The 27,374-nt window shown below is 43.2% G+C and overlaps 1 protein-coding gene across 1 annotated transcript; it reads right to left on the reverse strand.

Annotated features, from left to right (window-relative positions):
* Window positions 1–1,164: 1,164 nt before the first annotated feature.
* Window positions 1,165–25,676, reverse strand: SETX (senataxin). The gene is made up of 26 exons (XM_066563017.1): window positions 25,602–25,676; window positions 24,339–24,519; window positions 22,879–23,086; window positions 22,596–22,705; window positions 21,561–21,780; window positions 21,301–21,420; window positions 20,372–20,543; window positions 19,703–19,793; window positions 15,053–19,267; window positions 14,150–14,249; window positions 13,570–13,746; window positions 12,788–13,017; window positions 12,116–12,283; window positions 11,849–12,005; window positions 10,926–11,027; window positions 10,399–10,511; window positions 9,624–9,695; window positions 9,206–9,355; window positions 8,616–8,723; window positions 7,777–7,964; window positions 7,054–7,146; window positions 6,314–6,478; window positions 5,706–5,843; window positions 3,290–3,377; window positions 2,436–2,815; window positions 1,165–2,045 (listed from the first exon to the last, which is right to left on the reverse strand). Exons 2-26 carry the CDS (start codon window positions 24,516–24,518, stop codon window positions 1,601–1,603), a joined length of 8,190 nt encoding a protein of 2,729 aa, XP_066419114.1. The 5' UTR covers window position 24,519; window positions 25,602–25,676; the 3' UTR covers window positions 1,165–1,600.
* Between the last annotated feature and the right edge of the window lie 1,698 nt (window positions 25,677–27,374).

Below are 27,374 nucleotides of genomic sequence, written 5' to 3' on the forward strand. Positions count from 1 at the left end.
ATCACACTGAAACACTCAGTCCTGCACAGCACAAGGAGCTGGACAGGCCCAGGCAGCAATAAAAGCCTCCCCACACACCTCCAAGGCAGCTCCTACCAGTAAAGGAGATTTGCTCTGGGTGTGGATGCATTAGGGATGAGTTTTCCTGGCAATTAAAGCCTGAAGCAGCACCTGGTGCTGGGCAGAGTAAGGCACTGGTGTCTCCCTGAGCTGGGCCCTGCCTGGCAGAGGGTCAAAGGACAAAGCTGGAATTATCCCTGCAAGAACAAAAATGGAACTGAAGATGATGCCTAAAAACTGTGGCTGACTTGCTCCATCAAAGCCACTGCCACAATGCTGTGACAAGGGACAGCAGGACACTCCCTGCTCAGGCTGTCCCTGAACACACCTGGAGATGGCACAACCTGGCACCAAGCCTGCAGCTCCTCCATCCCTGAGCCCTGCACCCTCAGGTTACCTCCACACAAAACTCAGTGCACGTGAAAAGCTGCTCTTCACCTCCTGAGACACACACAGGCTCCAGAAAACAGACACTGGTACTTCACAGCAACCCAAAGGAATTCTTAGTAGAAATAATTCCAGTTTTAGTGTGAAATGTTATGATGTGAGGAAGGTTTTCTTAAAAATAATTTGGTTTTTTTGCCATCCTCTTTTACTGGCTGCATGTTCTTCATCAGCACAGTGGAAAGAATCCAGCAGTAGCACCTAGAAAGATCTACCTGTCCTTTTCATCCCTGTCATCTCCAAAATCTCCATACATAGAAACTCAAGTGATATCACCAATAAGTGTTAACTAGATTTTGGACCAAGATTGCACAGTGCTGTTGATTTCTCCTCACAGGGACACAGTGGGACCAAACAGACCTCACAGGTTTTAATCTGCAGATTGTGTTGCCACTGCAACAAGACAGGGATTCCAACTGATAGAGCAGCAGCAAGAGCAAAACTCAAGGCACATTTGTATAAACAAAAACTCTTTTCTTCCTATAAAAACAGGCAATAAAATATACAAAATAAGTAGAATTCTCTCCATTCAACCAATGTACATCTGCCTCACTCTTCCCTGAGGCAGTAGTGGAGCACTACCAAGAACCACTGGTACCACATTTTCAACATTCAGTTTTGCTATGAAATAAATTAATTAGTGAAAAGGGAAAAGAAGTCTGTCTTTTGGATTTTGGGGTTGGGTTCTTGGGTTTTGTTTTTGCTTTACTCTGGTTCTTCATAAAAAAATTACATCTCTAAGAAATTAGCATTTACACAAGAAAACAAGAAGCTATGTATTTGCCAAATATCTTAAAATAATTCTGTATACTGTACAAATATACACTGTTAAACATTTACAACCTTAGCTTCCTAGATGACTAAACCCACTGCTCTTCCAAGCAATGCAGCTACTCAACTTCTCTTTTCAAAACCTCAAAGGTACCATCTGTCAGGTATTAACTCCCTTCACAATTAGGGACAGGATGGGAAAGAGATCCTCTGATAGTAGTGGTATCAATAGATGGGAGTTCCAGCTGTGCTAAATAATTTAAAATACAGTCCTTGCTAGACAGAAATCTGGGAATAGATTTTCAGTAATGAGCCGATAGTGAAGTCAGTGAAAGAACTTTCTCCTCTTGGCAGAGCTTGATTCTGTGTTCTCTGGTGATTCCTGGGATGGTCTCCTTGACAAACCACGAGAGTCTTTGCTCCACTCAGTGCCACTGCTCTGACCTCCTTCCCTGGGGGCTCTGGAACCGCTTTTGGACACGGCTGCTCTGCGGTCACCCTCGTGCTGGGCTGAGGGAGGGGCTGGGGGCAGCACACTGCCCTGTCCTGCTGTCTGCTGGGCCTTCCTGGCACTTTCTGTTCTGCAAACCTGACCCCTGGCAGCTGAGGACACGTGCAGGCCTTGCTGTGCTGCTGATCCTGGCGTGCTCTGGGCTGCCCGGTGGCTGTTCAAGGGCTGCTCCTTGCCTTTGGCTTCAGCTCGACTGGCCAGGCTGGCCAGCCTGGGGTCCCGGGGCTTCTCTGCAATGGCACCAAGGGCTGCAGCCCCCGAGGGGCTGGGGGCACTGCTGCCCCTCCTGGGATCTGCAGATGGAGTCCCTGAGGGTGCAGGGGCACTGCTGCCCCTCCTGGGATCTGCAGATGGAGTCCCTGAGGGTGCAGGGGCACTGCTGCTCCTGGAATCTGCAGCTCCAGCCCCAACAGATGTAGGGGCATTGACCCTCCTGGAATCTGCAGGTGGAGTCCCTGAGGGTGCTGGGGCACTGTTCCTCCTGGAATCTGCTGCTGCAGCCCCCATGGCTGCAGGGGCACTGCCCCTCCTGGAATCTGCAGCTCCAGCCCCAACAGATGCAGGGGCATTGACCCTCCTGGAATCTGCTGCTGCAGCCCCCATGGCTGCAGGGGCATTGACCCTCCTGGAATCTGCAGCTGGAGCCCCCATGGCTGCAGGGGCACTGCCCCTCCTGGAATCTGCTGCTGCAGCCCCAACAGATGCAGGGGCACTGCCCCTGTTGGAATCTGCAGCTGCAGTCCCTGCAGGCTGTGTGGGTCCTCGGCTTCCTTGGGGCATGGCATGGCCAGGGCCAGCAGCAACTTCCCGTGGGCTGTTCCCAGAATTTCCAGGCTCACTCCTCTTGCCACTGGAAGAAGCAGCCTGCACCACAGGAGATGTCATAGTCCCTCCTTTGGGTGGGGGCTGTCCTGGTGGCCTGAGCTTCAAAATCCTGAGAGCTTCTTTCTTGTAATTTTTTTCTGTTGTCCTAATAATGGCACCTCTTTTCTGAGCATCCTGAATCAAGTGATTCCAGTTTTCATCTCCCTTAAAAAAAAAAAAAGAAAAAAACCCTGTTACCAGCAAGAAATCAACACAAATGGACAGAGGTGTCAGAGGATGTATAACCTCTTTAATCAAGGTACCTGACACAACTGTCATGGAAACCAATGCTATGTTCCTTCTGGAATGGAAGAATCTTATGTTTCAGGTGCAAAACAGCAACAGACACTCTGGCTGCTGTAACACAGGGAAGGCACTTTGAGCCATCAGAACTTCCAAAAATGACAAATTTCTCAATTTCTCAATTTCCAGGGGTTCCCCTCGGAGGCGCGGGGCTTTCGCGCCCCCTAGTGGCGAACTAACACAACCCCCTCCCGCCCTCGGGAAAGCACAAAAACCAGAGACCCTGCAGGACACAAAATTCATTTTCTTGCACAGACTGGAGCAGTCTGAGGGTGCTGCTCGGTGCCCCAGCCCAGGGGTGGCTCACAGAGCCCTCTCCATCCCCACTGCACCTACCATGAGCGTCTGCAGCCGGCCCAGGATGAAGAGGCTGAACCGGGCTCGGGTGATGGTGACATTCAGGCGCTGGAGGCTCGCCAGAAACCTGAGTGACAAGACAAAAACTAAGCTCCTCAACTACTTCTTCCACAAGAAGGTTTAAAGGGTTAGGAGAAAAAAAGACATAAAATGAAATGTCACTGAAATTAACAGCAGCAGTTCCTGCCCAGACCCCGCGGCAGCAGCCCTGCCTTACGTGAAAGGCTGAGCATAAATTGTGTTTTCTTTCCTTCACCACTGATTCCTTGCAGGGAATTCCAGTTCTTTCCAGCTCTTGTCGTTGCTGTTTCCTTTCTTAGAGCAAATCCCCTCTTAATGCCAACCACTGCTCCTTAAACGTTCCTCAAAGTACCGAGGACATCAACCTCACTTCACCTATCAAGACTTTAAGCTTCTTTTTGACTCGAACTGAAACAGATTAATAATATTTGGCAGTATTAATGGGAAAACACCCTACTGAAAATACTGAACACTGCACATGAATATTTTATTTTAAAGGTGACCTGCACTGGAAGAACATCAAGGCAGACTTTTGCTTTGTCATGCTTCAAGAGGGGAGAGTATATCCTTTCAGAAGTCTGGTTTTGCACTAGGAAAATTGCCTAGTGTGGTTTGAAGGGATCACAATCCAGGGTACTGAAACCTAAACAAATGCTGAGTGCATTCTTAAAAGTTGATTTCTGTTAGCTCTCATTTACCAGAGCTCAAAAAAAGGTTTGTGACACTAATATCAACTATTCCTTCTCTAATGTAAGAGCTTCCAAAATACACAGCTTATTCTTTACTAACAAAATCCACAATTCAAAAGTCCAACCTAATTTGAGCAGGTTCACTGTCAATGCCTGACTCTGTGGTCACTGAGATCTCATCTGCAGCAAATTCACAACCCTGCAGTGAAGACTGCAAAAACCACAGAGTCACCTCAAAAAATTTGGACAGTGCAGGAAATAAGAGAAGCAGAAGCAGACAGCTGAGTGGATCCAGCAGCACAGATGGAGTTCTCTAGGTCTTGAGAAATGACAAAGGGGAGACCTTGAAAGTCTACTAAATATTCCTGACAGCTTTTACAACTGAAAGACAAGAAGGTTATTTTCCCAGGAAGGAGGGGGAAAAAATCCATTGTTAATCCTTGGAGTTTTCTTCTCCCAGTTACTTTCAGAGTAAATTTAATGCTGGACTAGCAACCCTGGAGAGCAAAATCCTTCACTCAGGCTACAAGATCATAGGTAAGGGTGTGGCAAATATCCCACCACACCTTGCCAAGGGCACCTGACCCTGAAACAGAGATGTCCAAGCCAACAGCAGGTACAGCTGCTAAGGCACTGCACTGCCACAGCTTGAAATATATAAACCTTTATATATTAATGTATGAACACAGTAAGCTGGGAAGTTCCTGCTGAAAGAGCAGACAGAGGTTAAATCTCATGTCAGCAAAAAGAACTGGCAGGTTCCAGCTGCCTTCCATTCCCAAACTCAATCAATCAGATTAAGAAGTCTTCAAAAGGCATTATTATTGTTTACCACAGGATTTGGATCCCTTCTCTTCCCAAAGTGGATCAGCACAATTAAAAGCCATTTTTCTTGCAGAGAATGAGTATCAGAGAAATATAAGCAGCTTAGCGAAACTTGTGTCTAGAAAAGATTTTTGTTTATGTGACCAGATTTTTCCTAGTTTAACTCAGAAGGCAGTGAACTCTCTCTGAGAAGGCATATTTCATATTTTCACTACCATTTTTTAAACTAAAATGACCCACGAGTTACAGAAATCAGCAACTGCTCTAAGTGCCCTGGGGGTAAACAGCACATTCAGTTTAGTTCCTTCTGTTTCAGACAGAAAAACCCATAAAATTAAGAAATCTGCAATCCTGAGTTAAGACTCACTGCTAATCTGCCCCTATTATTAGAAGACAAGCACACTCATCTACAAATCCCAGATCCACGTCTGCTACATCACATTCCAAGTGACATGCACAACTAATTAACAAGACTTTTACAGACATTAGCTGGAAAATTGGTTTCATTTTGAGAACAGCATGCAGAAAGTTACAAGGTGTACCAAAAGCCACAAGAACAAGAACTGCTGCAGTAATAATGCAAAGAGCCAAGATCCCAAGGCCAACCCTGCCAAATCCAGGCAGTGGCAGGATAAGGGAGCTGTGCAAAACGATCAGCACATAATACAGAGCACACAACCAGCGTTTCCCTGTCCCTCTTGCTCAGACCACGAGCACTAATTCCTCCCCTGAGACACCCTTTACTCACTGCCTAGTAGAAGTGACTTGTTCTCTGTGACTTTCTAACCAGTCCTATTAAAAATATCATTTTCTCTGCAGCGTCCCTGGGACTGGGGCTGGAAATCCCTGCAGCCACATACCCAATGGATCCCTTGGTGCTGCTTGCCTGCAGCCGTGGCGGAGCGGAGCCCTCGGAGCTGTTTGCCCGCACGCAGGACACGATGATGCAATCCTTCTCCCGGCCCTGGAACGCGTCCACCGTGTCCACTTCTCCTGGGCTGGGGGGCAAACACAACTGAGCACACCTCGCTCATTCCCACTTGGGTTTTTAAGCAACACAGTGATTCAAACGGCCTAAACACTATCCTTAATAATCATATGTGAAACCACCAGGGTAAGTTTCTCACTCAGTACATGAGCCTACAGCTGAATTTACTTTTCTGAGACCAGCATCATTCTGAAAATCTGTTTGGGTCCACACAGCATAGAATTTTAAGTTCTTTTAAATCAGCTTTATTCAGAACAGCACTATAATCAAAGCATGTGGGTAATAACTAAGAATGGCACAGAGACCAAGACCATGCCTGTTTGAAGCAAAAGGGTTACACATCCCCTTGAAAGGCACAACCAAGTGCAAATCTTAGCAGTACAGAAAGAAGTTGGAGACTTCTTACCATTATTAAGAGGATAAACAAAGGATTAATATGCAAGACCCAAGGGCCTGTTTGAAAGCTCGTGGTTTCTTTACCTGTTATTCTTAAATGCACTGTCCAGTTGTTCCTGGATTTTCTTTTTCTGTGCACTGTAAGGGGTAATTATTCCAATGCGACGAAGGCCCAGATCCTTCCTCTTTTCTTTAATTGTTCTAATTAACTCCATCACCAGCTTCACTTCCCGAGGATTGCTGTAAGAGCTGCACAGGACAAAAAGGAAACATTACAGGAACACCTGATGATGTGTTTCCAATTGAATGCTTTGGCCCAGTTTGTTGGGGAATTTTGAGTTTTGAATTTTTGCAGCTTTTTTCACACAGAGATCAAAGAACTTGGCAAGCAGACCCTGAGGAGGGGCTACTAAACCTGGGAAGTGCAGGCAGTGAAAAGTTGCACTTCCACATTCCCTCAGCACCTCCAGCTGTGCTCTCCTTACAGAGCTGGTGAGGGGAGGGCTAAGCCTGCCACCTCCTGGCATCTCCTCAGTGTGCACCTGGGAAAGGGAAGTCACTGATAAAATCAGGAATTCAAACTCTTACTGAAGTTAACAGAGACTGTAGGCATTTCCTGGCATCTAACAGTGAGTCAAACCAGGATTAAAACCAGTTTCAGATTTAAGAAAATCTGGTTTTCGTGAAATTAAAGCTTATCAGCTGGAAAATGCAGTTCTAGCTACTTGATGCATATTGGAACAACAAAGGAAAGAACACAGCTCTTCTGTAGGCAATTAATTATCAGAAAATCTAAACTGGCTGAATTAGAATGCAGGACTTACTCATTGTCTCGCTCCTCACGACCATCAGCTACATCAAAAATCAGGTAGGGCTGGAATGGCCATTCTGAAGAACATCTGTTCTCCTCTATTGCCCTGGAAATAATATTTTTATCATGAGGCAACCATATAACTAAGAAATTCTAAGAACTTACACTCCATTTATTTACATCATGGTTATCAAACACAAGCAGCTCTCCAGGAAGAGAGGAGCTGGCCTAAAGTATCCCCAAAGGAAGTTTAGATTAGATATAAGGAAATTTTCTTCACAGAAAAGGACTGTAAAGCATTGGAGCAGACTCTCCAGGAAGTGAGAATCACTATTCCTGGAAGTGTTCAAAAATCATGTGGATTTGGCAGTGAGGACATGATTTAATGGTAGAAATGGGTGACACGTGAGCCTGAGGGCACTAAAAGTCTTTTCCAACTTCAACCATTTTATGATTGTAACTTTCTTTTCCTCCCCAGAATCCTTAACTTTTCCAGCCACCCAAATAGATTGAGGCCTAAAATGAACTCTCAGCACTCTGTATGCATAATTTTAAGGGATCTTATCTCACCTATCACAGCCAGCACTAACAGAGATGGACTGCACATTTTCTCCCATTAACCATCTTTCCCCCTCCCACAACCTCAAGCATTTTTAGACTCACAAGAACACCCTGACAGAACAAAAATTGCTTTGAAATACCCTCTGCTCAGAAAGGAGAATAGAGAGCTACTCACTTGGCAGTTTTTAGAGTCCTGCCATACACATAGTTGGATGGGAAGAGGCAGATGTCTGGGTGCATCCTGTACTGCACTGTCAGCTGCACCACAGGCAGGCTGTGCAGCATGTTCCTCTGCACTTGCTCCTCCAGGTGCTTCTGCAGACGGGCCATCAGAGACTGGTCATAGCCATACTGCTGAGCTTTCTGCCAAGGGAGAACAGGACACTTCATTTGGGATCTCATTCCCCACCAGTTAAAGTGTTCTGGTGAATTTGAAAGTCAATTTGATGTTTTAAACTTCTAAATCGCTGACAAAATGACAACTGCTCGTGCTTCAGTTTTCTACATGTGTTGTCTTATTTCAGTAAAGGCCACCTACACAAATCTGAATTTTTGTGTCTAGTCTTTAACAAGACAACTTCTCCTTGTGACTCACAACATTCTTTAACCATAATGAAAAGCAAGACTTTCCAGGTGGGATCTTGCTAAATAAACACACAACCTCTAGACAATTTATCCCTCTAAAGCCACCCTGGTTTTCCTCCTTTCTTTCCCAGGTGTTTAATAAAGCCCTCACTGTTGGAGACAAGGATGTGCTCCTATATATTTATCCTTAAACACCTGTAGGGTCAGGAAGTCCCCATGCAAACAAGAAGTCTTCACCCTAGCTCCCAAAATGAGAAATCAGATCCTGCCACAACACAATATCCCTCACAAACCAAGTGTCCAGCTTAAAGTTTGGATTGCCCCATTGAAATGTATCTTTTTCCCACTCTTTGAATATTTCTTATAGATACTGTTCTTGATCCATATCCACTCTATGGCAAGAAAAAAGCAAAGAGCTTGAACACTTACTACTGATTTGACAGTAGGAGGGAGCTGTTTGGGATCTCCAACCAGGACAAGTTTATTACAGCGATGGATCAGTGGAATCAGTGTTTCCACCTCACAGGACTGCCCTGCCTTTTGGATATGCAAACAGGACAAAAGTAGAAGTTGTAAGCAAATCAGGGAAGCAGTAAATTTCTTGTAACACAGCCAGAATAACTCAAATGCTTTGAGTCTTCTAAAAAAAAAAAAAAAATTAAAAAGAGGAAAAAGAAGGATTTTTCTCTAGTACAAAAAATACAAACAGATTTCTTTTATTATTATATATGTAAAGTTCTCCAAACAGATATAAAAACAACCAAACCATCTGGAAATCTCTAAAAGCAAAAAACCATGGCTGAAGTGTGGTTCTAAATAAAAGCTGTCTGCCATTACAGCACCAAACAAGTCAGGAAAAGAATCAATTAAAAGCTATTCTTTCTCCTCGTGGTCCTACTGCTGACAGGGCAGGCAACAAACAAATATTGCAGCAGCAGCCAAAGAGCCCCAAGGTGGCCAAGCAGAGCCCAGGGCAGGCGTGGAGGTGGCAGGGGCTGCAGCTCCCACCCTGCACTGACCTCATCCACGATGACACAGCTGAAGGGATCGAGGCCCTGCCGGGAGAAGGCCGATTCCAGCAGGCTCCCCCCGCTGGTGCTCAGCGTGCAGCAGATGATGTCAGACTCCAGGATGATGTCTGCCTGCACTTTCTGGGAGTGCACCCGAACCTTCAAGCACAACAGGACACCCTGGTTAAAATTCAGCCTTAACTGCAGCAGTGAATGTTCCTGTTTGGGTTTTTTCCCAGTATGCAGCCAGAGCACACCCAGATTTCACAGCTGCCTGTTCACAACTTACTCAGCTTATGGCATTGATCCATTTACCCACTACTTTATAAATGCTCCCAGCTACATCAAAACCAAATTTCACCACAATTAAAGGACACAAGGTACAAAAATACATCAGCTGCAGTTTATTAGAGATAAATTCTCCTACCTCCTTTAGCTGAGAAGCAAGTTGTTGTCTCTCCTTTGCAAGTCTACCAATTTCATCATTTAACATTTGGCTCTAGATGGGGGGAAAAATTAAAAAGGAACCACCTTTAACACCACCCATTTCCATCTCATATCCACCCATTTCCCTCATATACCTTCTCCCCTCTCATGCCCTAATTAATTTCCTAAACAGTAGACTTGCTCAGACAGACTTTTAGTATCAAATGGGTCTGAAGAAGCCAATCAGTTTCTTGGAAAGCTGTCACCATATTTAGGCATTGCAACACACAGTACCAGATCTTACATATTTGTGCAACTGAGAAATTGTTTACCACCAGAAATCTCTCGTTTGGCATAAATGCCAAATTCTTAAGATAAAAAAAATGAAAAACTTCAAGTGCAATACATACTCCAAAATCTCAGATCATGAGGTGTCTTCCTGTATTTTCAGTGAAACAAAAACAAAAGCTTTGAATATATAATCAATTTAAACCATTAAGATTTATAAATATGGTTACATTAAAATCTAACTAGTGACAGAATCAAGTGAAGGCTACTGAATGATAGAGCAACAAGTGGCATGATCAACCAATGGAAAATACTGGCATAAATAAACAAAAAAATTCCTGCTGTAAAGTTCTCCCTCCCCTCTCATGGTGCTACCAACTTTTCCATTGCTTGAAAAAGTAGGTGAAGAAAGAGTGACATCAAAAACCAGAGTTGTTTTTGTGTTATGAACACAAAACCACAAAGAGGATTAAAACTTGTCTTGCTACCTCTCTCTTCTCACATCTGTGCATGGCACGCTCTCGAGAGAGCATGTCCAGCTTCTGATCCAGAGCTTCTTTCTTCTTCTGAATGTCCTGGTCACAGTCACCTGGCTTTCGTTCTGTAATAAACCAAAGGAGGAACAGAAAAGCTGTTACAGTAACTGCAAGTTGGACAAATGCATTTTTTTGCTGCATTTTCCCATTTTCTATTCAAGTTTTATCTTGTACAATGATGACAATGAGAATTGCTTCCAACTGTGGCTCTCAAATGCTGCATTGCTTCAAAAATGATGACTTTAACATGTCTGCAATGTAATTTATTAAAGAAAAAGGTCACTGCTGATTTTTTTCCTTTTCCTTAGATCCTGGTTCATACATAAACTGCCACTTCCCCACTAGGACTGAGAAAAAACAATGTTTTATGAAATACTATTTTAGAAAAATCTTCCTTCTTACAGGACACAATGCCATGTGGAAAACATCACCAAGCTCTTAGAGGAGAATGAAAAAAGTCTGATTTCCATGTTACTTACTCATTCTGTGTTCAACTTGCTTATCCAGGCTGAATCCCCGCACTTCATTGTTGATTGATTTTTCAGGACCAAGTCGCACTAATTTGATATCACCACAATTTCCTGTTTACAAAATCAGAGTCAAAATACTCTTAAATTACTCCAACTGTCTCTATGCTTTGTTATGACAAGTAAAAAAAAATATAAAACATCATGGATATCAAACAAGGCTTTTCTAATTATCTGGAGTTTTCAACACTTGACTTGTACTTAAATGCAGCTACAAAAAATTCTGTAATTTCAAACTCTAAAAACTAGAGATGTTGCCCACATTTTAGTGGTGGTTAACATTAAGAATGTTATTTTGAATTAATGAAACTTCCTCTTATTCTCAGGTTTATCTAAAACTTCCAGAATTCCTAACTTGGACCATGCTGAGTCCCATCAAGTAATGCAATTGGTAAGTCAATACCAAAATAACATTTGGTTACAAGGCAGATATTTTTCCCCTTGCCACAAACTAGATATCTTTAACAGAATTCATCTACTTTGTGTTAGTCACAAACTGGGAGGAGCAAAAATGGGAAGCTTAGACATGTCAAAATTTTCACCAGTCTGTTTCCCATGACCCACAAAGCCCAATTTTATTCAAAATAAAGGCAAGGGACTTGTGTTCAAATCCCCAAAGAGTATGAACTTAAACTAACAGCAAGAGGAGAGGGTCCATGTCTATACAAAACAAAGTGTGACTTATTTAAAAAAACCTCACAATACACCTTTCAGAAAAGCACATTAAAGTTAACAATGTAAGAGGATGTAGCAGCCATGCTCTGCAAGAGGAAGAAGCTGCTCAGAGGAGCAAGCACAGTACATGATCAACTGCTTCAGTTCCTCCTCCTGGTTGTGCTCATTTAACATTAAAACAATTTAAAAACAAACCATACCCAAAGGCTCCTGTTTGTTTTGGCATTTTTCCTTAAATGCAATGATGATCTTTTTCATGAGTTCATCAACAGCAGCATTTGATGGTGCACACACTAGAAAACGGTTTGGCTTAATCTTGGAATTTTTTTTCCGAGCTGTTTTCTCATTCCTAGTGTTCTGTAGGTTAATTAACAACAAACAAGTTCCTTAGATTGTTTTCACCTGAGATTGAGAAGCCAGACTGTTCATTCATCTGAACCAAACCCCAGCACATGACCATGACTTACTTCTCTCAACACACGGGACAGGAGTCCTACAATAGTTTTTGATTTCCCTGTGCCAGGTGGTCCATGGATAAGGCAGATCTTGGGAAGTCCTGGGTGCTGCTTTACCATGGCATAAGCTGTCTCAATGGCTCTCTTCTGATCTTCATTGTATTCATTCATACATGAAACCTGAAGGAACAGACAGAGCAAAAAATGATGAATTCATGTTGATCTCACCTTCCACATTAATTTTCTATACTTTCAGAATGTCCTCACCTCTCTAGCTAGAACTCAAAAGCTGGAAGGGCAGGGAAGCTTTTGATTCTAGGTTTGCTCTAGACACACACCCAATCCTCACCTGAGTTGTAACAAAGATTTGTTCACTCCCCACACTTTTATTTTACAATACCTTTTCCATTCTGTTTTATTCCTGAAAACTCCCCAGTAAGGGGAAAGAACACTGAAAGCAGTTTGAAGCTCACTATAACAATAGAGCACAAACACCTGAGCAAGTTCAGACTTTGTTCAGACTCGTCTCCTCCACCCCAGCAGCCAACTCTGAAGAGGGCAGTGTCTCAGTGCTTTTGAAACATGGCTATTTTCTCTTGGTCATCTCAAAAACCAAACCTGCAACACTCATGAGGCCCAAAAGCTTTTTCTGTTCACCCTGGCACTCCCAGCTGCACGACTTACAGCACTCCCTGAGGCAACAGGCAGATCTCTGGGACAGAAGTCATTGTAACTTGGATTTATGATGGGTCTAAGCAGGGGGCTCCTGCTCAGCAGCAGGAGACCTTTGAACTTTCTGTGTGTGGTCACCAGGGAGCCAACCACCACACACTTCACTTGCTTATGGATGAAGAATGACAAATTGCCTTGGGTTTGCACAGTAAGATGACAGGCAGTCTGCTGCTCTTTTTGTCCTGTTAATGAAGAACAAAAAAACAAGTTGTTAATTCAAAAACTATCCAAATCATTAACTGGGATACTCCAGTAACTTACTCAATGAATTCTTGCAAAATCCCAACACTTCCCCACTCCACCAAAAAAAAAGATCAAACAAAAAGCCAGTGCTCTGTACAACTACTCAGATCCCTGCTTTAATAAGGCAGGTTTTGGGTACTTGGAAATCCTGGTAACCCAAAGTTTCAATTCCCAAAGACGCTGACAATTTTACACTGAGAGATCACAGAAGTTCATGGCATTTCCTATCTCCTGGCAATACCATCCTAAAAATGAGTGCAGAGCATTTACTCATCATTTTCAAGTTCTAGAAAAATGATGGACAGCAGGGCTGCAGCTTCAGTTCCTGATTTTCACAAAGCTTCTAGCATGGAACAGACTTGCTAAAGAGGAAAAACAATCCCATCTCCTCTGAGGCCAGTGCTACATTACAATTAGCAACAGCCAGCTATGAAGAAGCATTTTATGGCACCAAAAAGGACCCCATTTTTATTTCCAGCCCTGCTACTCACTATTTGCACAGCCAGATGAACGAGCAAAACGTGTCACAAGGCCAACATGATTCACTGTGTGGTACTCCATCCCACTTTCTTCCCCAAAAGTGTCCTTCTCCTTGTGGACCTTCAAAAGGATTAAGTCATCCTCCTTTGGGTGAAGCTGCCTTGCCAAATCACTCTCTCGTAGATGAGCTGTCCAAAAGACAAATTAAAATCACAAGGTTGAAAAGAAAATGGTTACATTTTCTACATGACTGCAGAATTACTGTTAACTTTTTAAAGCTGTTAAAGGCTATAGCAAAAGATTATTGTGAAAATTTTAACTCCATCCTACACTCTTAAGACTGAGAACAGCACTGTATAAAAACAGAGCAAGTCAAGGACAACTTTATAAAAAAAAAATCCTAGAGGAGAGAGATGGAAGGCACAAACTCCCTGTAAAATACATGGTTCTCTTACATTCATTCTATAGAATAGCAAAGTTGAAATCCTTTCTATATTTAAAGCAAACACAAAAAACTCTGCCTCTAACTACCAGCTCATTATAATGCATCATCTACTTGAAAATCAGATTTAGGAAAAAAACAACCCTCACCTGTAAAATGTGCTGTATTCATGTCAGCAGAAAAGTTCTCTAAGTAGAAGTAATAACCTTTCTCTCTTACTTTCTGGTTTTCTACCCATTCTTGTGCCAGCTACATGTTGAAAAGGAAACAATAATACTTTGAAGGGTTTAGTGTATCAGAAGAAAAGCTTACCATGACTCAAAGGGCAAATAAATGAAATAAAACTCTAAGACTGTCAAGTAGATATATCAAGAGTCTTACTAATTTCTTTTCTTTCACATAAGCATACTCGTTACACACAGGGCAAACAAAAGTTCTTCCTTGCAACTCACCCATTTCATGTACTTAAACTTCTTCACAATTACTCAGTCTTCCCTCACTGCATTTTCACCTTAAAATACCAGTATTAACCTGGCATTGGCTTTATTTTCTACCTTATTTCTATAGAAGAAGTGATGCAATGACTGAACTTGAAAGCATTCAGACATTAATTGAAGGAACACTGTTTTTTGTCACTATTAAGCTATAAACCAACAAAGACTGGGAAAAATACTTCCTGGATTAACCTTCCCTCTCATGTAAGTTCTCAACAGAGACCAAAACCAGGTTTTCATCCTCTGTCATTGAAAGATCTGTTTCTTAAAGACTTCTGTTTTGAGCTTTATACTCTATAATAGAGAGAGGAACCACGTTCTTTGCCGCTCCTTTTATTGTGGATGTGCACCAGGAAAAAAGAAACACTTCACTGATTTGAGTAACTCTGGTCATCTCCAATCTTAAACACAGCTGTTTGGATTATCTACCCCAAATTGTTCCTCTATTCTGATCTCTATCTGAATGTTTTTCAAAGGTAAATAGAGGACATAAACCAGGTTTTAATCTCTTGGTAAAATTTATCAGTGCTGATGAAACCAAACCAAAAAGCTACTTACTGTTTCAAAGGCGTTGAGCATCATCAAGGGAAAAAATGTGTCAAAATACTCATTGTAGCCCTGAAAATGAGGAGGAACAGCAGCTACTATGGTCTGCAGAAGATGATTTGGAGTTCCAAAGTAGCTGAAGTTTTCAAACATTTCACAAGTCCACTTTAGGACTTGGTTAACAAAAATGCTGTAATCACGCTGCTGACCAAGGAAAGAGGAGGAGGTTTCTCGGCCAGGCCCTCTGGAAATATTTGAAGCATTGTCATAGTGTTTATTTTGTGACTGGAGAACATTACTGGAACTAAGGGGTTGGAAACTTGGAGATTTGCAGGTTGGATTTCCTGCTGGTGCAGGTTTGGGATACAGCGGTGGCCTGACCACCGCCGGTTTGGCCGCGTTCACTTTGCTTTTTGAAGGTGGGGGAAACTTTCTGACATCTTCCAGATCTTTGCTGAAAGCTGCGTTCCGTGAAGAACTTGCTGAGCTGAAAATTTTGGTAGTGGAAGGCTTTGGTATTTTAGGTGGTGGGAGAGCAGGTTTGGCAAACACGTGATCTGCCCCTGGGCTGGTGGTTGGGTGTTTACTGCAGTACTCTCCAGGTTTCTCCACCTGTTCCATACAGTCTTTGTCCTTACATTTCACAACAGCTGAGACTCCATTCTGCTGAAGGCTTTCATCAACATCCATCTCCTCTGGGGTCTTACCACCTATAGCAGCATCTGGAACGCTTTCCTCCTGAGAACATAACTCCATATCCACAGGATCTAACTGAGTTAAAAACAGATTATCATCGCCTTCATCACTGCTTTCATCTGATTTACACCCATTTTGCTTTAAAGTTTTCATCTCACACTCAGGCAGGACAGTGCAACCTTTTCCTGAAGACTCATCTTTATCACCTTCAAGTGCAGTGGAAGAGAGACTTGAATCCATAGGGACAGGAGGAACCACAACACTGTTACCCTCCCATTTGCTGTTCCAGTCTGAAGAACAAGGCATTTTAGAGGCATTTGCCACCTCCTCCACAGAGAGGCTCTCAAATTTTCTCTCACTGGCAGAAGGACAAGCAGCCTCTTCTCTTTTTTTCTCCCTTTGGTTTTCAACAGATTCTTTAATAGCTGCCAGTTCAAGACTTTGAGGCTTTTGTTCCACAGGTTTTGCACACACTTTGGTAACTTTGTTTCTACTCTCCAAACTTCCTGCAGATTTTTTCACACTTCTTTTGGGCCTTAAATACTGCCGGTCTTGGCAGGCCAGCAGTTTTTTATTACCTTTCACAGACAAACGCTGAGCCTCGATCTGTTTGGTTCTCTTTTTCTGTGTGACTCCAATCCTGCCTGCGGCTTTGCCGTGGCTGCGCAGCAGAGCCAGGCTCTCCAGGGAGGGCTGGGACAAGTCGAACGCCTTGCGGGGACCCTTCTTAAGGCCAAGCTTTTCTGCAGTTGATGCTGGAGCAGGGCTCTGCCGGACCTTCCTTGGAGGAACCACAGCAGGCATCAACCTGCCATGCTGGGAACGTTCTGTTGTGCTGGGGAGCGCTGTTTTATTTTTGGCTGTTTTAACTACGGGAGGTTTTTTAGGACTTCTCTGAACAGCCAGTGCTGATTTACATTTTGCTGTGGTCTTCAGTGGGCTTGTGCTCTTTTTCTTCTGGGCCAACTTTGAAGCTAATGAGATGGGAGATGTAGATGCTGTGGGTTCAGGCACTTTTGAGTCCAGGGTGAAGCCTTTAGCAGTATCTTTGTCTGCACATTTCTCCAGTTGACCTTTTGCCTCTTCCTTGCCAACTGATTCTTCCAAGGTTGAATCAGTCACTTCTTTGGTATCACCAGCTTCTTTCTGATAAGAAGAATCTTCTGTCTGCTTTTCTATTGAGCTTGCTGCCTCTTCCATGGCATCATCACTAAAGTAAGGCACATCATAGCCCCAGTCATTTAAGTTATCATTCTGGCAGTCATCTGCATTACTTGTCTCAGGTGCTGGTGAAACACGATCTTGTTTATACTCCTGAGCTGCTTCCACAGCATACGCTTGAGTGTCTTGCCAAGCCGAAAAAACCTCATCTTCTGTTTCAAATTCAAAGTACTGAGACTCACAGTCATCCAGTAACAGGGGAGAGCCTGGAGACTTTGATTCTCTTTTAGTGTCACTATCAGAAGTGCTGCTGGAAGTTGAAGATGGCTCCGCACACACATTTTCATTCTTGGTTTTTGCTTCCTCCTTCTCAGCCACACCTTTTTCTTCATCAGAAGAGTCTGAAATTACAATGACTTGATTGCTAGGGCGATCATCACCACTGGGACACTTGGTACTTTGGCCCTCGTTGGAAGATCTTACAGAACCTTTCACTTTCCTTTTAATATCAGACACATTGTGGTACACTGAGCTTTCCTGGTTGGATGCAATGGGAAAATTAAGACTTTTGGCATAAGCAGCTAAAGATAATTTACTGAGTTCTCTATCAACCTGGGAGTCTGATAAATCATCATCTTTAGAAACTGTCTCCACAAAATTCTCCTCTTTCTTCCCCGCTGAACTGTTTTCCCTCCTGAAATATTCTGAAAACTCAAACAACCTGTCACTTGATTCATGCTTCACTGACAGTGGCCTGATCACATCCCTCTTGTTTTCAGAGCTAAATGGAAAATAACCACATGCTGAAATTTTATCCCTACAAGAGGTCTCCGAAAATTGATTTTTGCAGTCATATTTATCTGAATCATTTAAATTAGGCTGCTCCTGGTTTGAAGTTTGCACGTTAGTGCTCCTCTTAAAGAAAGACAGCAGTGATGGACCTGATTTTTCTTCTGTTGATACTTTTTTCAGCGAGCTGTCATTATGCCCTAAAAGCAAACTACTGTTATCTTCCTTCCCTTGCATGGCAGCTTCATTTCTAGAGGAGTTAGAGGAATCCAGTGATGCTTCCTTGGACACCCGTTTAGTGGGGACCAGTTTGGACTGGAACACACTGTTTGCACTTGTCTCTTGCATACTTTTGCAACTCCTTGAAGATGGAGAATCAAGATGAGTGTGAGCAGACAGATACGGTGGTGTTTTAGAAGTGAAGCACAAAGCAGAATCCGAGTCTCTGCCTCTCCTGAAATCCGAATGCTCGGTATTTGAATTGAAGCACTGATCGTCCGTATTGCACTTCCCTGCCACAAGATCAGAGCTCCTATTTTCCTGAACTTTCCCACTTACTTTTGTTGCCAAAGAGTTCTGTGGGAAGACAAACTCCTGATCTGTCAAGTCATTAGGCTCTTTTTTAATACTCATCAAGAGGCCTTCTGTGGATGTGCAAGATGTTGAACTTCTACATGCATCTCTACATTCCTCTTCCCAGGCATTCTTTCTCCTATGGAAAGGGTTCTCTTGACAATCTCTGCCTTCTTTTGACATGACAAATGGTGAACAAAGGTCCCTCCTCTCATGTCCACTCATCTTGTATCCATCATCACACACATTCCTCTCGTGCTTTGTAGAGACACTCGGCAAAGCTGTTGAGCTTGAACTGCTCCCTCCAGCCAAAGAGGTGCTCAGTGCTTTGCCCTTTATACTTCTTATAACTTGCTTTAAACACATTTGCAGCTCCTGGGTTTCCTGGCTGCTCAGCTGCCAGCCCACAGCTCGATTTCCCCGCAGGAGGAGGTTGAGTTTGTCCAGGTACTGCTTGCAAAGGGCGTGCTGGCCGATCTGGTAGCCCTCCTTGAGCAGGCTGCGGATGAGCTGCACGCAGGCGTGCTGCACCGAGCTGGGGGCCTGCAAGGAGCCGGCGGCCGAGCCCTTGGCAAACAGCCCCGGAGCCTTCTCACTGCACCGAGTGAAGGCCCTGCTTGGGAGCGTGGCACACCTCACCACCGCCTCCACCCACTCCTGGGAGCTGATCCACAGCAAATGCAGGCACTTCTTGCTTCTGTGCAGCTCAACAATGGACACCAGGATGAGGAGGAAGAACTCGGAGATTTTGTCGCACTCCTGGAATCTTTCGATCAGGATATCTTTGATTTCTGAGCAGAGGTAGTGGATGACCTCTACTATATAGGCTACACCCAAGTCCTTGAGATCCATGAGGGACTGAACAAAAGGGATGAACCAGAGGAATGTGCTGTGGTGGACACGCATGTCTCTGCCAATGTCAGACTGTAGCATGTTAGCCAGGGTCTGCATATCTTCATACATGTTGGGGCAGTACTCTGGGCAAATGGCAGCCTTCCAGCCAGTGTCCTGAAAAATACATTCACCACACAACAGCCTCAGTGATATGCACAGTTTAATGTGGCAGCTTTCTTGTAGCCAAGCTTTTTTGTTACTTCCTTTCATATATTTATTCATTGAACAGTAACAGCTCTTACATCCCAATGTAAGTCATTAAAAAATGCAAAAAATAAAGAGCACACAGATCTAATTTCCTAAAACATTACCTGTGAAATTGGTGTGAAGTAGTAGTTCCTTTAAAAATCATTGTGAACTATTCAAAGACATCATGCTGACATAATTTAACCTCAGATAATCAAAAACACATGGAAAGCCTTTAAAAGGCACTTCATAAATACAATACATTGACATCAAGAGATGACCACGCTTGGAAATGTTTTTGTTGGAAATGTAATTGAGTGACCCCAGTTCAAAGAAAAGGAATATAAACTACTGGTTTAATACCTTTTGAGGCTTTTCTGTGTTATAATTATACACAATCTGACTGCAAGACATCATATCATCACCATAGTCTGATTCTGGTTCAGCTTTTGTCCTGAAAAGAAACACAGATTACTACAGCCTCACACAATTAAAACCCTGAGAAACTCAGGACAGATGTTGATTTTCAGATACCAAGTGAGCATTAGAACTTGTCAGTGATAAAATACACCAGTGAAAAGGCACCATATTTAAAAGTGTAGAGCTTGTTTTATCCAGCTTGTAAGAGGTGGGGGAAGGGACTGTCTCAGGAAAAAGCTTTCTACTGAGTCATGGATTTGCCTATCTAGAACAAATGCTCAGAATGCCATCTACTGAAAATTCAGGAATAACCATAAATTTACCAAACCTTGAACATGGCAATTTTCATTAACCTTCAGTGCAAGTTGGTTGTAGCACTAAATAAGCACAGAACAGTTCACAGTCTTCCCAACTCAGGAAAAAAATACTGATGAGTTTAACAGACACACCAGAGCTACCAAAGAGAAGTGAGCATATCTTTTTTTGAAGGAATGTCACAATTCTAGGGGACCTACTTCAACTTTTCTTTGCTTGAAGTTGGAAAGATGATATTTTTTAAATTGCCATCTCCCTCCCCCAACACAAATTACAGCAGCACTGACAAGAACTGACCTCATAAAACTACTGCGAATATTTTTGATTTCGTTGTTGTAGCTGACGCTGTTGATGATGGTTTGAAAGGCTTGGACAGGATCAATCAGCTGACCCCAAACTTTAGACCCAAGCTGATCCAAAATAACCATGAAACAGTGTAGGGCAGGCCAGAAGGGGTCAGTGGAATCATCTGAAACACAACAGGAACATGGAGAGGGTTGAAATGCAAGTCCTGGACATCCTTAGGATAAGCAGAAATTGAAAGAGCTGGTTCTCATTGATTTTTCTAAAATATCAATAGAAAAGTATTCTAGTAAGTTGCAATTGTACTTTTTACTGGAAAAAGAATTTAAAAAGTCAAGCTCCCTCATTTGTACAGAGACACTGCTCCTTATCAGTCTGAAATCAACAGGAGCCTGGATGCCCATTATTAATATTAAATAATACTGATTTCCCCCACTCTGTGAAACTGATTCTTTCACACTGGTTTTTGCAGGGGTGTGCTAAGAAGTGCATACTTACACAGTTATTTATACCTTCACTTACACAGCTAATTTATACTTCACATTTATACTAGAAGCAATTGGTTCTTTCAAGGGTGTTCTTACTCCCTTGTAAGAAAATATGTAAGAAAATATCATCTCCTCAGTAAACACGAATTTTATAAAAATTTGCTCATTTAAGAGGCAATCCTGGTCTTGAGGTCACAAGGCCATACTCAGACTAAGCCAGATTTAGCAAAAGCACCACCATCCCTTCTCCACTCCAGACTTTGGATGTCATGTTTCAGTATTTGTCAGTATTGCCCAAATATTGCACCCTTCAAAAGATAAACAGGCCTCAGGTAAAATTACCTCTCATTACACTACTAAAAACCTAACAAGGAATTTCCTAAAGATGAAAAATGAGCTATGAACTGTCTTAATCTCAGTATCAAAACTAGTTACCAGCTGCTTCTTTCTCCATAGTGTGAAGTATAGACTGCATGAAATCATTTTGTTTGTCTGGGCCCAGTAACAGAGAGTCCATAGCTTGTTCTTCCAGCACTGACAGCAACATGCAAATTCCTGCAGAAGAAAAAACAGAAGCAACCTGTCTATATATTTGAAAAAATACACAGCACCTATGAATTTGTACAGCTCTGACTTGAGAGAACTGCTTACAAATGGGAAACTACACAAACTCACTTCTGATCATAAATACTCACCCAGCCAATAGTTCTTGTAGTTGGCTGTATCATACAAATGAGCTGGCAGAAGGATGAGTTTACCCTTTTCAAACATTGAAGAGCTGTAAATATCTGGGTTCTCAAAAAGCCCCAATTCAATAACTCTGAACAAACAAGTCAGCACTTCCTCTAAGTCGTAGTAATCATCCCTGTCAACTTTTCCTAAATTCCTTGCTGTTAGGATGGCCCATCGACGAATCTAAGGATTGAAACAAATAGTTACATGGTAATAAAAAGAACAAATAACTTCTGTAAGAGGAAGCACTGCTATTACAAATGGGACAAAGGCATATTTTTACTAATAAAATAATTAAAAATAAGTCTTCAAAATAACTTTAGAAACAGGCTTGCTATATCTACAAGATGATGTTGGTGACAAGGAAGCTAAAATTCAGGGTAATACCTATAAAGAAAATTCTTTGGGGTTTAAGTGTAACAGTTGGTTTGTACTAATTTTACGTTATTTACTGTTGCCTTCTTAGGAAGGCAGCGGCGACCTGGTTTCGGAGTCCAGCACGGCGATCCCCTCCCGGGACCTCTCGGGGCCAGTAACGGACGCTGACACCAATGTGGTGGACGGTTAAAGGCGTTTATTGAGGGGTCTCAGGGGCATTTATGGACTAAGGGGTTTCTCTACGTCAGACAGGGGTTTGGCTATACTTTCTAGGGTTAGTATGGAGTGGAAAGTTACTGGCATCTATAGGTTAGGGGGCCTACACGTTTGGCTACATTCCAAGGGTGATCCTTATCTCTGGGGAGAGGGGCACAAGGAGTCCTGTAATTTTCCGTCACAGCCCGAAATCTTCCGAACGCCTGTCCCTTACCTAAAACAATTTACATGTAACTGACCAAGATATTCTACTGAGAGAACTGCAATACTGTAACAGAGGTCAAGTTTTATTTACAGATAAATGCACCACACACTTTCTAAAATCATGCAAGACAGTATTAAATCCCTTCAGTATTAACATGTGCACATAACCAGGATTTAGCAGAACAGAAAAAGGAACTTACCACCTCATTTGGGTGTACCAAAAAGAGATAAATTCCTGGGTATTTCTCAAAGACCTGAAAGGAGTCTTGACTTAGTTCCATTCTGCAGAGCACTTCTACACACAGCTCACCTAGAAGGGTAAGATAGTACAGTAAGCACTCATTTACAGGCTCACAAAAAAAAAAGTGTATTTAGTATCAAAATAAATCATACATTATTCCTCTGGTTTAAGTACTGTTCATTTTCACCTCCTGCAGTGGAACACCACCACTCCCTTCCACAGGGTAATGATCAGATACTTACTGACTTTCTCATGCAGCAGCAGGTAAGGGTATTTCAGTATCTCCAGCAGGGGCACTCGCAGGTTGTTCTCGAAATTTGGGCCCACATAACCAGACAGAGGTGTCTCCCCATGCTCATCAACCAGAAACAGCTCATCTTCTCCTGTTTCCTCATTCATGGATTTCTCTATGTGGGCAACCAGGCGGGAGGTTTCCAAGTCCCACAGGTCCTGTTCAGTGGGGCAAAACAACAATCAAAGTGTAGTTGTGAAGAAAGTGATTAAGGACATTTATTACCACATCCAGATAATTAATTACATGTTCAAAAATTGAAATCTCATTTTGAGAAGTTTCTTTCTATGCATGGTCCAAAATAATAAAGCTTTGAAACAGAATTCAACTACACAAAGCACAAATATCTCACTTTAAAGTTGAGACTGTAGTCATTTTTAAAAGAACAGCCTTCAAATCAGATGCAATTTCATAATTCTGTTAAATATTCATATTCATTTCAATACTTATTTTAGTCACAAAACGTTGTTCCACTGGCCAATACACAGAAAGACACAATACAGGAAAAGATCATCTTTAGGAGGATAGGAAAAGCCATTATAAAATCTTGCCTTCTTACAGATTTTGCGATTTGTGGAAGGAAAAGAATATAAATAATGCAAAGAGACTGACTGATTTGCTGGATATTTGTAGGAATTCACCCACTTAACTTACTCATCTTAAGTAACTGCTCCAAACCTCAATTAGACACCAAGTTTATTCACTGCAGTAAAAGGACACAAAAAGGAACTTGCAGTAGGTCCAGACACTTCTCTTATTTCCAATCACATGCAATTGCACTCCAGAGCAATCTAGCTGACCAATCTAAAGAGCAACCTTTTAGACTATGACCCATTAGCTAAAAACACATATTTTACATACACAGAAGGGAAATAAGCTAATAATATAATAAATAGTATAAAAAGCTTTCCTAAAATATAAAGTTGTATACTACTAAGAGAGGACTACAAAAAAGGTTTAAATTTTTTTTGGTTAATTGCACAGTCTTGCAAGGTCTGATCTCTGAAATTCAAACATAAGAGAAAACTACGAAGTGAAGTGAAGTGAAAGAGAAGTGAAAGCAAACAAAAACAGGAACAAACCAACAACTGAAGAGAAACCAGCGGAAAAGAGAAAACGCATTGAATAAATGAGCTGTGAGTCTGGCAGATGTTCTTTGTTTCAGATGACAAACCATCAACAGCATGTCCAAGCTATGGTGTCTAGTCAGCAACTTAAAACTACTGGTTTAGTTCTTGCTAATTTGAATATATGGAAAACAAGAGGATCTCTGTTTTACAATCACCAGTTTGCAACTCCATATGAAAAAAGCAGACAGTTAAAAAGCAACACAATCTACTCCCAAAACCCAAAAATACACAACCCCTCCCCTTACACTGAGGCTTCTTAATTAATCTCTTAATTAATTACCTCATGCAATCTTGGACATTCTTCCCTTGCTTTGTGATACTCAACCACACACTCCAGGCAGTAACAGAGGTCATCATTGGAGCCTTCAAAATCTTCCTGGGACAGCCTTTGAGCAGCATAGTGCTTCAGGAACTCGGTGGTGTCAGCACCACTCTGTGTGCACCATCGGCATGTGCTCATTCTGGGGGGGCAAAAAAAAAGCAGCAATTAAAGCCCAAAGCCTTCAAGTGGCAAAATATTCCCTTTCAGCCACAAGAATTTTCAAGTGTGGGGAGAGTCAGGATTTCAGTTACTCCTTAGCAGCTTCCGTGCAGGTGTTCTTACAACATCCAGGTGCATGCAATTAAACCGATTAAAGCAATTAAAGGGACATCGCACAACAAATGCCTGTGGAAGGACCAGCACACAGTAAAAGTTAAGCACTGTAGTCAAATGTGCAAACTAGGAAAGAAAAGGGTGAAAATTCGTTTTATATTAAAAAAAAAAAAATCTCCTTACCTGCACATTGCATGATTTGCAGAACTACAATGCAAAGCTCTTTATATTAGTTTACTGGTGTCTCTGGAATCTAGGTCTAGAGTTTAATTAGCTTCTTTCCTTAATCTCCTACTAAAATTTATAGGTCAACAAATCCCTGTTGTCACAAGCAGAGGATATTTAAGCAGAACTTTCCTGTCTTTGTTATTTTTATAGACAGAGTGCTAAAATTCTCACCACAGATTGCTTTCCTCTAAAAACAAAAATCCTTCACTAAGCAGCAATGGAGTCACCTCAGATCCTGCTAGCCTGAAGAATTCCACAGAACACCGGAATCACAGAATGGTTTGGGTTGGAAAGGACCATTTCATTCCACCCCCTGCCATGGGCAGGGACACCTTCCACTGTCCCAGGCTGCTCCAAGCCCCATCCAAACTTTGGACACTTCCAGGGATCCAGGGGCAGCCACAGCTTCTCTGGGCACTCTGTGCCAAGGTCTCAGCACCCTCACAGGGAAAAACTTTCTCCTAATACTCAATCTAACCCTGCTCTCTGTCAGTTTGAATCCACTCCCCCTTGTCCTACCACTACAGCTCCTTTCCAGCTTCCTTTTAAGCCCCTTCAGATAATGGAAGGCTGCAAAAGCATGAACTCTTGAACTAACCATACTAAAAGAAAGGTGGTTACTACTTCTTTTATTCAGCATAAAAAAGCAGATAAAGCCAACCCATAAGTTTCCTCATACATACACATATACTAGGAAAACCCAACAATTGTGGCATTTACCTTTGAAAAAAGCAGCTATTAGCCGTGCAGGTGTGCCAGATCACATGGTGGGAAGGAGAACAGCGCTGCCCTGCAGCCAGGGAAGGGGCTGAGCCCTTCAGCCATACACGTCCTGAGTGCAGAGGGCAGAGCAGTATCCTCAGCAATCCACCCCCTGGTGACCAAGTCCCGGTGGTGTTTCAAAGATCTAGAGCAAAACAGAAATCAAACCACTGAATCACAGAATCAGCCCGCCTGGAAAAGGCCTCTGAGATCACCGAATCCTACCCGGGACCAAACACCACCTTGCATCACCCAGAGCACAGCACTGAGTGCCACATCCAGCTGAACCTGCAGGGATGGTGATCCCACCACCGCCCTGGGCAGCCCATTCCAATGCTCAAATATTTAAGAACTCTTTCAGTGAAGGAATTCCTCCTGATGCCCAGCCTGAAGCTCCCCTGGCACTGCTTGAGGCTCTCTCCACTCCTTCCACTCACCAGCTGAGAGAAGAGGCTAACCCTCACCTGATAGAACCTTTTTCCAGGTGGGAATGACTCCACAACCAAAGGTTGTAAAGTAGGCACATATTTTATTCAGCGCTGGACACAGGGGGGAGAGTATCTTCCCAAATCCTGCGTGCCCCAATATTCACAGATCCTCTATTTATTCACAAAAAAACATGCATATTCTATAACGCCTATACATATTCAGTATCTAGCCCCGCCCATTTTCCACCATGGTATGGAAATTAGCTGTAGCTGCGCAGTTTATCCTTTTTATTGAGTCAGTGGTCTTTAAATGAGTCCGGGGGCCTGACAAGATGAAGGCTCAAAACCTTCATAGTTGTTAAACTTTCGAACTCGAGTGTTTTTGCATCGAATTTTCTGGCAAGCTCAGCAGCTTTTATGAGGGGCTTCTTATTTGCCCCTCTTATTTTTCCGCTCAGCAGAATTTTATGGGTAACAGGTATCCTTCGGAGGGTCCCCTATCTCAGTCCCATATGAGTACAATAATGAATACCATATGTTCACAAATACATTGCCTAAACTATCCTAAATTCCCCATCAACCCTTAAATCCCTTGTTTCAGTAGATCAGCAGAAATCAGTTCAGCTCACACTCAAGAACTGCTTCGGTATTTAGGTTAACAGCTGCATTAATGCATTTCACGAAGCAGTAAGTACGCTTTGCAAGAGAATCCATTCTGTCATTCAAATGCGGATGTTTGCCTGGCTTTTCACTCGTAAAAGGCGTAAATATTTACCTGTGCCCGTTAAGCGAGGGAATCGCTGCACGGAGCGTGGGCGGGCACCGAGCTGCGAGCAGCGCCGTGCCCTGAACGCTGCTCCGACAGCCCGCACCGCTGCGGAGCCTCGGTACCCGCGCACGGAGCGCCCGAGCACCGAAATCTCTTTCAGTTTCGCCTTTGGAGCCGCCGCAACCGCCTCGGAGTCGGTGCTGGTCCCGTCACAACCCCAATCCAAACCCAAACCCCAATCCCGGGAGCGCCCCAGCAGCACCACCCGAGCGCCTCCCTCGCCTCGGCCGCCCTGCCCGGTGCCCTCCGTCCCTTCCCGCCAAGCGGGACCCGGCCCGCCCTGAGGCGGCGTGAGGGACCGACACAAAAGGGCGTCCGGGCAGGAGTGCGGGCTCCGCGCCGGCGCGGCACCAGCTCCGCGGCGGTATGGGCCGAGAGGACGGTCCCTGCTGTGCTCATGGCTCGCTCCGCTCACCTCACGCCGCTCCCCTCGGTCCGCCCGGCCCACCCGGCGCTGCCGCTGCCGCTGCCGCC

The sequence above is a fragment of the Molothrus aeneus genome, chromosome 19, assembly GCF_037042795.1.
Source record: "Molothrus aeneus isolate 106 chromosome 19, BPBGC_Maene_1.0, whole genome shotgun sequence".
Lineage (NCBI taxonomy): Eukaryota > Metazoa > Chordata > Aves > Passeriformes > Icteridae > Molothrus > Molothrus aeneus.